A 15,791-nucleotide genomic window follows, 5' to 3' on the forward strand; every position below is an offset into this window, starting at 1 on the left:
AAAGGGGACAAGGGAAAATGGATGGAAATTGTCCAAACAAGTGGGATCCAGTGACAGTTTCTTAAGATGGGGACAGATCAAGGTTTCCTTAAATAGAACCGGGAACACTTCCTTGCCTGGATCCACTTGCAAGTCACACTTCTGAAAGCTTTTACCAACCAGGTTAGATAAGGATCTAATAAACAAGTAATTGCACTAACAGCCTCAAGGACTCTGTCCACTTCCTCAAGGCCAACAAGATCAAACTGCTCCCAGATAACCGGATAAGTCTATTCCCTGAGCATCTCTAATGGACTTGCTCCAACTGAGAAGGAATTGATTTTATGTATCAGGTGCTCAATAAATTCTGCCACACAGCCCTGTAAATGTTCATCCAAGTCCTTCTTCCTTAGGAGGGACCAGGTGAGCTTAAACAGGACTGCCAGGTGGCTCTCTGTGGATGAATAATAGTGGAGAAATAGTCCTCCATCCATTCTCCTCCTTTACCCATCCACTATTCTATGATGTGTGAATTTCTGATCAAATATTAGTGTTTTTGTTTTGTTTTTTGAGAAGGACCTGAAAAGCCATTAAGATATCAACCCTCTTAAAGCTTTGAAGCCCAGGATGGATGGTGAAGCAGAAATTCCTGCAAAAGGAGAAACACATAATTCCACACAGGTTTTTTTTTTAAAAAGATAACATTTCACTGAAGCTTTAGATATACTAAAGCTGAGCCAGTAGTTTGAAAGCGAAGTACTGTCTTAGCTTCCAAAGACAGTGAATACTGTGGGATCATAGATATTTGGGGCTGCTTTCAAACTGATACAGCACCTTTCTATAAATGTGCCATCATCTGACCAAGTTGGAAGAGAGCTATTAAGGGAGAGGCATGAGAAATGAGATCAACTTACTGAGGGGGAGGAGAGACAGACTAATGTTTCATGCATCTCCTTCTCTATTACTAAGGCTTTATAAATTAAAGCAACAGGTCTCCAATGTAACAGTCCTTTGCAGTGATTCAAGTAGGCATTGCATTTTTCTGTGCTACAGGGAAAAGATAAATGGAGATTTTCTTTAAACTCCAACATAATATCTCATCTACTAACCTTAGCCCTTTTTGCATTAATTTGAGGATTGCAGAATCCCACCATTTTTCACTGTATAAAAACTAGACAAAATCAAGAATCTTCATTTTGACTGATTCTTTGTTTCTGCAATACTTTCCCTATATATGTCTTAACAGCCATAGTTTTAGGAAATGAGCCAGGCAAATCCCATTTGCTATATGGCTTCATAGCTTCATTCCTTTTGACTTCAAAGGGACTTACGCAGGTGTTTAAAGCATGAGTGTTTTGCTTAATCATTTTTTTTCCAGTACCAACAAATTGCTATTAACACTCAAATACTATCTCTTAATTTGCACAATTCAAAGCAAGTAAGGAGAGACACAAAACGGATCTGCCCACCTTTCAGACTTATTCTGCTGAATGCAGCCTTCAATGATCTCTTTTACTTCTGGGTCTGTCACTTTATTAAAACTAGCAGGTTTAATGCCCTAGAAGAGAAGAGACATAGTTGTTAATAAAATTACACAGGAGATTTCTCTTCTACAGTTGTACAGAATTATGGAAAATTCCCAAAGTTACAAATAGAAGGCCTTTAAACAGCCAATATAGTAGAAATAGTTTTAGCTATCACACATATATATTAAAACAAAACATTTCAGTCTGTCCCGAATCCTTTAAATGCCAGTTATTGCTTCTAAAATCAGATCTGATTGAAAAGGATCAAATAAAAAGGATCAAATAAATGCTATTTATTTGACAAACTTGTTCTCCCCTGTCATTAACTTTAGAAGTACATGCTATCTGACTCTCAGGCAATCACCATATCTTTACTGTACTCATTGGAGAAAGAAAGGGACCAAAAATAATAATAATACTTAAGTAATACAGTAATTATTCTAGCTTGAAATTCAATTAGGTGTTTGGAAGCAAATCCCTCCCTCTTAGCCTCAATCCTGAAGATGGGGAAAAAAAACACATTGATGTTTTTGTAAACATTATTAAAATATGCAGTGCTCTGAATTTTTTGGAAGAGGAATCTTTGTAAAAACGATTTCCTTATTTTCTAAGATGATGGCTTTTACTAATTCCTTCTGAAAAATTCTCCTCATACATTTGGTTTTTAAAACTGTATTTAACTCTGCATGGGAATGGGGGATATGTATGCACATATGGCCCTTTCAGAGCAGATAAATATGCATTATAATTTGAGAACACATTGTCTTTACCTTTCAAATATTGAAAATGTAAAAAAAAATGGCTATTGTACTGATGAGTAGTTATTCCAGTGTAATGATATAATACAGCGGTCCCCAAACTTTCTGGCACTGGGGATCAATTTTGGAATGAAAACTGAAGACTGGGATGGGATGGTTTTGCATGCAACTTAGATCTCACACATATGCAAATGAAGCTTTGCTTGCTCACCCGCTATACCGGTCCAGGGCTTGTCGGTTAGGGACCCCTAGCATAATAGGATCATCTCTTTTTGGAAATAGTTACATATATACTTCTCACATAAAAAAATATACTTACTAAAGAATAAAGGAGTGTTATGGATAGCAAACTTCAGTAATCTATTATTCTGAATATTTAACATACAGTATACAATTAGACAGACTAATAGTAGCCCTATCCTGAAATAAAGCAAGACATCTGCTTCAAAAGAATTCTGGATGTCATTACCAGCAGCACAGACAGGAAAAAAGTATTTTAGCCTATGGGATACAATCTACGAGGAAGTTTTTTTTTGTAGGTCACATTTTGAAATAAAATTATTGCAGAACACAGGACAATGCAACCTGTATAGGAGAGTGTCTCAGCAGAGTGCACAAGGCAGTGTTTGTTAATAGAATTTTTCTGAAAGTGTTTCCTTTAGAAAGCCAACTGGGAAATTTCATAACAAGATGTGATAAATAAAACCAACATGGAAGAACAACTTCAGCAAAAATAGGCAGGATCCTATTGATTTTTATAATAACTGCTTTGTCCAGCTTCATAACTCTATTTTGTACATTTTGATTACTATACCAGCAGAATCAAATGTACACAATAGTCAGAGAAGAAAACACTATAAACCTGAAACAAAGCCCTTACTCAAGATCTTTTTATGAAAGAATCTGTACTAGCTGCCAGAAGAACAAGCAGAGGACTGTTGGGTTAGTTGATGATTCAATACTGACTTTAGGAAGGCAGTTGGTAAACTTTCAGAACAAGGAGCAACAATGATTGATGCTCAGACAAAAGCCGGCTGCAAATGTGTTTTGTTTCTGTTCCATTTAATTTTGGCTTAGGATAGCCATTAAAAAAATACAAGCTTAATTTGTACATTCTGCCATTTGAGTATGAAATAGCAATTTGTATTTTTTCAGGGAGTGAAACAACTGAAAAGATTATCTATTCTAGAACAAACAGCAAAATCTAGGAAAATCTAGAAAATACTAGAGTAGGTCTGGTAATTGCTTTGTATAGCAAAAGGACCAACACAGGTTTAGCCCAATAGGCTTATTTGCTTTAGGCCCATCTTATACAGGTTTGCTCTCTTGAAGAAATTAATCGTGCACCTACACTGGTTACTTTTCTGTAGATCTGAGCTGCATTCTGACATTCAGAATATGGGTATTCAGAAGTTGCCATCTCTAACATGCACATTCCAAAAGCATAGACATCCACCGACTCATCATAATGTTCTTCATACATCTCAGGAGCCATGAATTCAGGAGTTCCTGAAATAAAAGATGGGAAAGACCAATGTGTTATTACAGCCACTTTAGATTGTGGTCACTCAATGAATATTTCCCAAAAGATGCTTATTTCTATCTTGTAATATTCAATATATTAATAATGAATTCATTCTCCAAGCATGGATTCTTACCTACAAACAAACAGGAAGTAGCATTTGCTGAAGAAGGATTTTTTTTTCTTATTTTAAAGAAAAATACGAGGAAAAAAATCCAAACAGTTCAATTAAGGCTGAGTGTGCCTAGTAGTTACACTATGCTAATCTACTGTATTAGACATGGGGGGAGGCGGAGAGAAATGCTGCCAAGGCCCCTTGCAAGATTTTTGCGTTCTGTTTGGCTAAAACCTTTCAAGGTGGGGAGAAATGTTTTACATTTAACATCTGAATTTAACATCTACCTAATTCATCAGACTAATACAAAACATTCTGTTCCATTTCTACCCACTGTCTGAAGCATGACTAATGGATATGGTGTTCCTTATAATGAGACCCAGAAAGTCCCATGCCTATTTATGCATGGTAATATGTCTCTTTGAAAAAGCTCTTCATATACTTTATGTTGTGACTGCAGGTTAAAGGCACTATCACTAATATTTCCTGCTGCTTGATGTCTTTTTTTATCTTTTGACATCTATTTTAATTTTGGAATATTTTCATAGCTATATATTGTAAAGCAACTTTGCCTTATAGGGCATTGCAGATTCCTGTCTTTATAGATGACAAAGAGACATGGCACAAGCAGCTGTCCAATAGAAATACCAAACACATTTACTGTATATTCACCAATAACACTCTTTGCAAATGAGGTGCGCATTAAGGTGGCAAGTCCCAAGTCCCCTATCTTCACTGAACCAGTAGGTCCTGTGATGAAGATGTTGTCACATTTCAAATCACGATGGATGATAGGAGGAGTCCTTGTGTGCAGAAAATGTAGCCCTTTTAAAATCTGTCGGCACCAGCTCCTTAACACCTTTGGCTTCATGAGTTTGAAACGCTTTAAATACCTGTAAAGAAATTAGTATGATTGCAGAAAACGAAAAAGCATTTATGCATTAAATTGATACAGACATAGTTTTAAGTTAGTCCATGTACCATGATCAACCCTCAGAGGTTCATAAAATGTTACACTCCCTTATTTCAGGAACTTCATAGTCCTGAGTTGTATTACAAGTTATCATTATTAAACTAATTTAGCTTTCCTAAACTAAACAGAGAAACAGAATGACCATGGGTGAGCAAAAAAACAGTGTGAGCAGAAGTTACTTCTGACTTCCTATTGGCTTCCCTATCAACTTTCCTTTTGGGAAGCTGGCAGAGAGCATTGGAATGACGATCACATGATTATGGCTGACCGCAGCAGTGTGGCAGTGCTGAAACGGCCACAACTTTGTCAAATTTCAATCCCACGGGAGTAATGGATTCCAGAATTTGATTTTTTTTTTTTTATGTTAGTCCCTCTGAGGTATGTTGATTCAAAAATCATTGCCCTATGATGCACTCTGGGAAAGACTGAGGGCAATAGAAGAAGGGGTCGACAGAGAATGAGGTGGTTGGATGGAGTCACTGAGGCATGAGCTTAAATGGACTCCAGAAGATGGTAGAGGACAGGAAGGCCTGGAGGAACGTTATCCATGGGGTCGTGATGAGTTGGACATGACTTCGCAACTAACAACAACGATGCACTGCTTTACCCAAATTAAAAGTTACAAGCAGACAGAAGAATTTTAGTAGTATATAGATTGAGAGAAAGAGTAAAGAAACATCTTATTACAATTTTTTTTTTGTGGCAGTACAAATTGTATCCCAATCCATGCTGTTTTACAGATTTAAAAAATTGGTTAGTTGATCTATCCGTTTAATACAAAAATTTGGTCATGAGCTACGCAATTCATAGGAAAGACACAATACACAACTTACTTGATTATGACAATCCTCCTACAGTAATTATAAATATATCTTCCTTACAAAGAAAACCAATAGCACTAGCAGAAACTCTGAATACACCAAATGCAGGAATGAAAATATTTGACATTTTAATATCTTTTATCTTATTTCTTACTGAGCATTCTTAATATTCAGGAAGTTATCAATTCATTTTTACCAATATTTGGGTAAGAGGAAGAAAACCAAAAAATAAAAAGACAAAAGTTACATGGCATAAATTTTATCTAATCTATAACAATCTTTTATAAGGAATTTTTATTTACTTAATGGGCTTCTCCACTTACAATATAATCATCCTAATACATCTTAATCCTTTCTTGACTGACTATAACCAATCCATTGAAATCACTACGAATCATTTAGATGCAGTAGAATATAAGCATAACATAGCAAATTAAAAATGTTAAGACATAAATTAGCTTGAAATCAGTAATTCTAGAAACACTGAAGAATATATATATATATATAATTTCATTTTCAACACTGCCAAGTGACTTCTATTTTTTCCTAATCCTTCCATCAATCCCTCCAGCCTTACTAACTAAATCAGTCATAAAATGATAGTGTTAGCTCACAATTTATCACCCTTCATTATTGTTTTATTTATTCCATTCACCATATAAGATAGGCTTAAAATACATCAAATAATCTTATAATTTATTGTAAATGATTATTGACGGACTCATAGAGTATTTAAACTTAACACTTCTTAACTCACAGTACTTCCATGAAACAGATTTTATATAAGCAAGCAACTACAATTCAGTCAGCTGGATACTTTGACACATTTTAGAAGAACTATAAAGCGACATAGTTGATTGCTGCATGTTTGCTGGCTAACTGATAATTCAACAACAATATGGTTAGTGCTCAAAATACTACTAGCAATTGTGAACAACATTCCAAAAAAATTTCTGCAAATATTTACTCTGTTTATGAGAAAAATCAGGAAATACATACGTTTTCAGTGTTCCAGATGTCATCAGTTCAGTTACCAATACAATACACTTCTTTCCTTTAACCGTTGATTCCCAAGAATCATAAAATCGAACAATGTTGGGGTGTTGTAGCCCCTTCAGCATTTCAGCTTCTTCTTTAAACCTCTGCTGTTCTGCTTTGGTAAGCTTCCTATCCTAAAAATATGAAAAAGTGTGCCATAATCATTAAGTTATCTGTAGCTACAGTAACACTTCAGCTACTGATATTTTATCTATTTTATGGCAGCATTTAGAAGCAGGCTGTATAAAGACTTCACTTTTCTGCTTTAAACACAGACTGAAGAAGACCAAATACTTGTGATATATTAAACCAGTGATCCTCAACCTTTTTAATGCCGCGACCCCCAACTGGTCGTAAGTCGAGGACTACTCAACCGGTTGTAAGTCGAGGACTACTCAACTGGTGCAGCACCGTTTGCAGAATGGGACTTTTGGCAGGCTCAGCAGGGCAGAGACAGCCTGGACAATTCCTGTTGGCTTTTGAAAGCCAATAGAATTAGACTCTATTCAAGAGAGTCTATTCTATTGGCTTTCAAAAATCAATAGAATAAAAGGGAGTAGCACAGCTAAGGAAAAGGGGGAAAAAATGGCGGACTGCGTTGTTTGGCGACCCCCATGAAATGGTCGTTCGACCCCAAATGGGGTCCCGACCCACAGGTTGAGAACCACTGTATTAAACAAACCACAGTTGTGATGTTTAAATTAACATTTACATGGAAAAAGAGAAAAAAAAGAAACATCTAAAAAGTTGCAACATGAACAAAGCAGTTTTCTTCCTTTCTCTTTCCCCTACTCCCCACAACCTGCAAATAATCAATATTAGCAATCCACTCCATTAAACAATGCATCTGAACGGAACAGGGATGGGGTCTTCACTGTTACAGCACCAACCACCCCTACCCTAGAGCTACTCATTCACCTGGCATAGCCAGGTTTTATGGTTTTTCCTGAAAGTCATAAGAGAAGGGGTGGATCTCATTTCTGGTAGCAAGATGTTCCAAAGTTTGGGGGCTAAAGCAGAAAAGGCTCTTCTCCTAGACCCCACCAGCCAAAATTCCTTGGCTGATGGGATCCACAGTAGGCCTCTTCTGACAGAATGAATGGCACAGACTAATCCCATTGGGTGAAGACAGTTCCTCAGATATCCTGGACCTTTACCACAGAGAGCTTTAAAGATAATAACTAATCTTTGAATTGGATTTAGAAACAGAATGGCAGGCAGTGCAGCTCACAAAACAGTGGTGCTACATGTGCCATCCCAGGTGTCAGAATCCAATTATATTTCATCTTTAAATTATCAAATATAGAAACTCCCAATTCTGCCTTCTCTGGATTCTGCCATAAGAGGGAGAGAAGGGGGAGAACAAGGGGGCTTTATGGCCCTCACTTCCTTCAGTACACTTCAAAGAGCTGAATGCTGAATGTGTGTTTATTGTAACCTCGAAGTGTTAGCATACCAAAGGAGAGTAATTGCCTTTCATGTAGTTATCTGAAGTCTCCATCCAGACGGAAAAAGAAGAAAGGGAGTGGAATTGTGATACTTGAAACTATCACTGGAAGGGGGGTTGATTGGGTGGGACTACTGGGGAACCCCTTAAAACCTTGAATGGGAGAGCTTGGACCCCAAGTCCTGTCTAGCATGCCTGCAACCATTTTCTCTTAATAAAGGATTCCTGTTGGAAGAATTATTCCAAGAGTTCTGTCTTCTTAAGATGCAAAGTGGGGTGGGTCCTTACACCAGGAGTCTCCAAAACTGTCTGTACTGCCACATTCTGGACCAACTGTACCTTCCAAATACACTTCATAAGTAGATCCATGTAGAACATGTTGCAAAATTCAAATGAGAGATCACCAGGACATGAGTGATTGAGCGCAGGACCTTGTGATCCGGAAAAGGGCACAGTTGGTGCACAATACAAAGTTTAGGTACTTTATGTTTAGTTAAGTGCCATAAGGGAGGCAGAGTACCTTTTGGGATTCAATAGCAAATAAAGAATGGGTCCTGGCTATATCCAATTGGCGCTCTGTGTCTGCTACATGCTGTTTAATGAGTGCTGTGGCCTGATCATATCCCATGCTGAGTGGAAGACCTAGAGAGAAGCCGATGGATGAGATTTCAATTGCCACTTCCTGTGTCCATGTGGACTGAAAATCATCACTCATGGGGCAAGGCCAAGGGGGAACAAGCATAGTCTTAGCTAATACCTGAGTATGGTCACCCATGCTCTACTCTCCCTTTCATGAAGCCTGACTCTAGTCGCAGGATGATATTTATAAACACATTTTGGGACTTGATGAGCTGACCTTAGAAGTTTGGATTGTGGAAGTTACAATGATATACAGTTGGCGAAGGGGCTCTACTAGGCACCATAAAGTTAGGCTATTAGCTTAGCTTCTAATGATATGAGTGCTGCAGATACATATTAGCCACCTCTTGTCTTTAGAAATTTAAGAAAGGCAGATGAGTACATTTTCAGCAATGTGGCCCCCATGAGCTTTCTTTTTCCAGTAGGGTTTGGATGGAAGATCACCACGGAATTCCACAGCTGTCAATTAGACTGGAACATTGTAAAAAGAACCCATGGCCAATAACCTCTACACTCTTGCCAAGAAGACAGTATGGATGTTGTCCATGAAGTCACCAGGAGCTAAATTTGACTCAAAGCAATGAATGTATGAATATAATCTAAGACTCTTGATGCCTCTGCATTAATGCGCAGCATAAATTTAATAGCACACTCATCCAGCAAAACCAGAAAATTTGTAAGAAAAGAAAATTAGCAAAAAATCAGATGGATAACTTGGGTGACTATGTCTCTGGTACCTTAAGGAATATCAGAGCTTCTTATCTTTTTATTTGTGACAAGCCCCTTTCCTCCAATTTTGATACATAAAAGTACCTCATAAAGCATTCTTTACTAATAAATAAATTAACCCCATTCTAGGAAGCCTGAATAGATGGAAACAAGCTTTTCTTCCCCCCAAATACTTTGCCAATGTCATTCTACCCTGTTCTGTCTGTATTGTGGGTTTTTTGACCTATAGATAAGTTTTTTATTGAGACAATAAGATGTTCTGGGATTCCCATTTTCCTAAGCATGTTCCACAGCTTGACACAATCAACACAACTGAAGGGCTTTCTACAATCAATTAAACACATACTAACTTTTTTGGGATATTGTTTGGCTTTCTCAATTATGCAGCATACATCATCAATAGTGGCTCATGTTCCTTGGCATTTTCTTAAGCCAGCTTGGACATTTGGTATCCCTTTTTCCATGTAAGCCTCTAACACTGAAATTCTGTGCTATCTGAAGCTTCCAAATCATCTTCAAGGGCACACTGCAGCAGTTCAATTGGGAGGGCATTAATGGCTATGAGCAGGACCTTCTAGTTCAGGAACAGGCACAACTGACACATAAACTGTAGTTGTGCGAAGGACTTCTTAGCTATGATGGTTACTTGCTCCTCAAACAGGAGCCTTGAGTCCAAAGGACATTAATTCCAGGTGGTCACCAGACCATTTGTAAGACTATGCAGCAGGACCTCAAGAACAATCCCCAAATTCACTCTGAACCCCAACTGGATCCATTAATCACCTAGGGCAGACCAATCTATAATTCCAACCTCAGAGAGAAACTAGTTTCTCTCCCAGATTCAGATCAATACTCAGTTTGATTTTTATGTTTCCTATATAGCAGTGGTTCTCAACCTTTTTAATGCCGCGACCCCCAACCAGTCGTAAATCGAGGACTACTCAACCGGTCGTAAGTCGAGGACTACTCAACTGGTGCAGCACCGTTTGCAGAATGGACTTTTGGCGGGCTCAGCAGGGCAGAGACAGCCTGGACAATTCCTATTGGCTTTTGAAAGCCAATAGAATTAGACTCTATTCAAGAGAGTCTATTCTATTGGTTTTCAAAAGCCAATAGAATAAAAGGGAGTAACACAGCTAAGGAAAAGGGGGAAAAAATGGCGGACTGCGTTGTTTGGCGACCCCCGTGAAATGGTCGTTCGACCCCAAATGGGTCCCGACCCACAGCTTGAGAACCACTGCTATATAGCAACATCAGCAAATAGGTATCAAAAATTAGACATCTAGCTACATCATAAATATCATTATTACTTTAAAAGATCCTCAGCTCTTCCACAGTAGTATGTTAAGTGCCAACTACCTTGAACAGTCCATTGTCCCACATTGTATTATCAATCACACTTTTATGTAAATTGAATAAATATTTATATTAACAATTGTTTAATATAATTTGAACTGGCAGCATGCTTGTCCTAATGCAATTCCCTAAACCACACAGATTAATGTATGCTTGAATGTTTCCATTATTTTTAACATACAATCTACTAACTATTGGTACAGCTTTTTATGAGGAAATTTCTACAGCTGATCATAAATCAAACTTTATTAGTAATGTTCAGAAGATCAATAGCTCTTAAGCTGTGTAAATCACAGCAGACAATTTCAACTAATTTTAACAAAACTTCACCTGCAGTAATCTGTTCCCAATAAAATTTAAGTTTAATTGTAAAAACAAATAATCTAAAAACCACAACCACATTTTCAAAGAGTTGATTACAAATGATCTGAAGATTGATGGGGAGGGGGAGGTAATTTAATAGTTTTCAAATGCATCTCACTAAAACAGGAAATTCTTCAGTCTATTTAGAAATGAAATAGAACATAAGGAATGCAACTGAATAGAATGAAGCTGCATACGGAAATATTTGCCAAATTATTTATGAAGAATCAGCAGTTTGCTAGAGTGTTCATTTGTTGCGTCTTGCTTTCTTCTTCCCTTCGCATAAGAAAAAAAGCAGAATTTTGTGTGAAACTGAAGCCAAGAACCTTGGATTGTTGCTCACAAAATAACTAGGATTGTAAACCAACAAAAAAACATTGATTTATTCCTGAAAGAGAACCTTGGCTTATTTGTAATGGACAATTATTTCTGTTTTGTTTCATTTGCTCACATAATATGGAGTTAATGAGCTATATGTACTGCCACACTGTTTACAGAAAATAAGGGTAACTGGAAAAAAAAGGGTTTATCATTAAATGTAAGCAGAGCATTAAAATTAGTTTCCTAGCTTCAGTAATAATTCTCTCCTGGGATATAATAAATAAATGGGACATAAAATCTATTTTTTTAGAAGACAAATATCCAATAGGAATACTTTTAAGTTTAGAACAGTGCTTCCCAAATTGAATGTCCTGATTCAATTTACTCATTAGAAAAAAATATTTTAATACCAAAAAATTAGTGATAGGGATGGTCAAAGCATTTTTTTCTCAGCCAATAGTAACAGTAGATACTTCATATGGAGGGAATGTGATGGATCACATAGCACAGCGGTGGTAAACCTATGGCACGCATGGCAGAGGCGGCACTCGGAGCCTTCTCTGTGGGCACGTGCGCCGTCGCCCCAGTCCTGCCTCCCCCCATGGCCCCCTCACCAGCAGCCCCCCAGAGGAGAGTCATCCCCAGTTACGGCCTGCACAGAGCAGCGCAGCCAAGCACATGGCAGCAGGGACAAGACTCCACCCTTGCACCCCGTCGCATGTAGATGATGTTGCGGGGTGCGGGCAGAGGGAATGGCTGCCATGATGCTGCTGGGCCACCTGGGTGATCTGTTCTGGCAGGCTGTGGAGGCAGTGGGTGGTCCTGTGGGCAGGTGGGGTGAGGTGTAGCGAAGCAGGGCGGGGGGATGGAGCGGGGGCAGGGGTGGAGTGGGCGGGGGGCGGTTTTTGGGCACTCGGTCTCTAAAACGTTCGCCATCACTGACATAGCATATTGCAGCTGAGATGCCACATTTAAAAAAAAATCCTACAGCATTTACAAGCAAGCAATAGTTTACCCACCTACCCCCAAATAAATGAAAATAGTTAATTGATTCAGCAAAAAGTCATTGGCAATGGAACAGGAAAAAGTTTCTCCTTCACTGAACTATAAAATATAATTTAATTGCTTTTCATCCTTAACAAAAACTTGGATTTTTATATTTTGTTGCTTAAAAAACAGGTAGCAAATTGCAAATTCATTGACATATCTTTTGAGAAGGCCAATTTTAGGGACTACCTGTTTATTACATAATGATATCATGCTTTATTTCTCTTCTCTCACACACTTACACAATTGCAATTTTTATACTATATTTTAAATATGAAGTTTAACTTCAGGATGACTATAAAAGCTTCTTAAAGCCGCACAAGAAATTTCTGTTTCACCTATTTAAGCTCATTGAGATATAAATTGCATGAAAATTAAATATGCATTACAACCTACAATAGTTCACCCAATAGAAACTACTTTTAGGCATCACTGCAGAAAAATAATAGCATGCTCTTTAAATTCTCACTATACAAAAATCCTACTTCTATACCAGTGATGGTGAACCTTTTAGAGACCAAGTGCCCAAAAACTGGCCCCGCCTCTGCTCCACCCCCTGCCCCGTTCCTGCTCCACCCCACCCCATCCCCCACCCCGCCTGCCTGCAGGGCCACTCACCATCTCCAGGGCCTGCCACAGATTGCCCAGTAGCGCCATGGCAGCCACGCCCTCTGCCCACACCCCGCAGCATCAACTGTGTGGAGTGGTGCATGTTGTCTATGCTGCCTGGCTGCCATGTCCTTGGCTGCGCTGCTCCATGTGGGCCACACTCGGGGGTGACTCTCCTCCAGGGGGGCTGCTGGTGAGGAGGGGGTCGTGGGGGGAGGCGAGGCTGGGGCAACGGCACGTGTGCCCACAGAGAGGGCTCCGAGTGCTGCCTCTGGCATGCGTGCCATAGGTTCGCCACCACTGTTCTAGACAATGAAAGCTTTACAACAGACATATAACTTTTTCTTTTCTTACACACATTGTAGTGAAAACAGATGTATGCAAATAGTAAAGGAATTTGTGCAAAATAACATGGAGGTTTCACCCACCACAAATGTTCACAGCTGATTTTATTTTAGGTCTCAATCCCACAATGGTAATTTTATAAACAAAGCATCTGCTGCAGGGAAAATCACTAGAAACATATCAGTCAAGAACTGCTTGTTCCATTCAGGAAAGAGTCAAACCTGTTTTCATCAAAACAAAGAAGAAACATGCCTCGAGTAGTTTTTATCTTTCATCTATATAAACAAGAGCTGAAGTTCTACACAGAGATTTTTCAAGATAATTAGAAGGCAACTTCTTTGGCATGAGAACCCAAGATCTTTGTTTCCAGATTATATCTCTGCTTTACGTGTATGTGTGGTCCTGTTTCTTGTATTCTCAAGTGATGTTGCTATTTTAAATATCTTCCTAAAGTCAAACGAGAGGACCAATGAATTTCCCACAGTAACTGATATTATTCTTCCTTAAAATGTTTTGCTAAAATATGTGGATATCTATCTATCTTTTCCAGTATCAGCAATTGTCTACTTGCCCCACAATGGCTTGGAAGAACAGAGATGCTTTCAAATAAGTTGACCACCAGTATCTATGTGGTCTTAGCAATAGCATTAGCCATAGCACTTAAGACTTATATACCATCCCATAATGCTTTACAGCAGAGTTCCCCAACCTTTCTGGCTTTGTAGACCAGTGCAGGGAGGAGGGGAGAGGATGGTTTTGCACGAGTGGCGGGAAAGCGTGCGCACAGCTCCATTTGTGCGAGTGGCAGGCCCAGTAGTGGGCAATGGTCAAGGGGTTGAGGACCCCTGCTTTACAGCACTCTCTGAGCAGTTTACAATGTGAGCATATTGCCCCCAACAACTGACCCTGGAAGGTGGAAGACTGAGTCAACCTCGAGCCCTGTCAGTATCAAACTCCAGATTATGGGCAGAGTTAGCCTGCAGTACTGCATTTTAATCACTGTGCCACCACCTTAGGAGATAAGTCCAAGAACTAGTATAAAAATGAAAAATGCACTGAGTTAGTTTATAGCCAAGCTATAAACACAAAACATTTGATGTGGTTTCATATTTGTAAGTATTAATGTCTGATGTCAGTGATCAGTTCAGTAAAATAAGCAAACTCATGCTTCAAATGAGACCAAAAAAATCCACCTTACCCTAAATTAACTGGTTGTAAATCAAGGACTAATTTTCTTAACAATTTTAAACTTCTCCAAAACAAAGGAAGAGTGTGATACTTCTTAAATATATTTAATAAACACGTGTTGATATGCTGCTCTAAGATTGACAGTAAAATTGTATCAGACTTTTACCATATATATTTTTGAGTCATTTCTTGCAACTACTATTGTAAAGTCAAAATTTCCCAATAGCTTTAGAACACAAAGTATTGTTTTCATTTAAATGCTTTTCACCTACCAATGAAGCCAATTTCCTTAACTAGTTTCTGTTTCCTCCTTGCAGATCATCTGATTTCCAATATAATCACTTACCCTTTATTAAGCCAAAATAAACAGTCATCTAAATGGCATGCTGATGAGCTGATAGCTAGGTTGGTATAAGTCAGAACAGCAAATACTTAAATCCTTTATAACAATAAAGTATACAAGGGCAATGAAGACATAATAGAAACACTGAAGAATACAGTTGATTCATATAATCCAACTTTTGAGTAAAAGTTTGTATACCTCTTATTTTTTATAGTTATGACCCTATTACGACACAATAGCATTGTTTTTCTTACACAGAGTTCTTGAAAATATTCCATTAATTAACCTAGTCTTAGTTATTTCATGTATGCTTTAAAACAATTACAGAAGAACACAAAAAGAAAAAGACCTTTAATTAATTTCGTCACTAATGCAATTTTTAATAATTCGAAATAATCAGGGGTTTAGTCAGATAAATAAAACTAATTACCCATTTTAATCATATTGTGGTTAAAATATTGTGCACCTCATTTTGCGAAACACTGATTTTGGCCTTCTTTGCACACAATGATAAGCAAGATTCCTGGTTCACCTGGGAATAAGCAACATGCCAGTGCATACAGTTCAATCAATTTCACTGTGCTAATGGCACAGTTAACAATCCCACACAATCCCAATGATGTTTTTTAAATCATAACATGCAGATTAGGAAATCCGGTTTGTTTTTCTGTT

At 38.2% G+C, this 15,791-nt stretch overlaps 1 protein-coding gene across 4 annotated transcripts in view; it reads right to left on the bottom strand.

Moving 5' to 3' along the window:
- Window positions 1-15,791, bottom strand: part of WNK3 (WNK lysine deficient protein kinase 3) — a 93,390-nt gene that overhangs the window by 59,743 nt on the left and 17,856 nt on the right. For all 4 annotated transcript variants that reach the window (XR_005559509.1, XM_039366052.1, XM_039366054.1 and 1 more), the window contains exons 2-5: window positions 6,694-6,866; window positions 4,573-4,793; window positions 3,615-3,772; window positions 1,449-1,537 (exon numbers count right to left, since the gene is read on the bottom strand). Coding sequence is in view for 3 of the 4 variants with exons in the window: in XM_039366052.1 (XP_039221986.1) it covers window positions 1,449-1,537; window positions 3,615-3,772; window positions 4,573-4,793; window positions 6,694-6,866 (641 nt within the window). In the remaining variant the exon portion in view is untranslated. The remainder of the gene's footprint in view (window positions 1-1,448; window positions 1,538-3,614; window positions 3,773-4,572; window positions 4,794-6,693; window positions 6,867-15,791) is intronic.

The sequence above is a fragment of the Crotalus tigris genome, unplaced genomic scaffold, assembly GCF_016545835.1.
Source record: "Crotalus tigris isolate CLP2741 ecotype Arizona unplaced genomic scaffold, ASM1654583v1 scf7180000020218.1340706, whole genome shotgun sequence".
Taxonomy (NCBI): domain Eukaryota; kingdom Metazoa; phylum Chordata; class Lepidosauria; order Squamata; family Viperidae; genus Crotalus; species Crotalus tigris.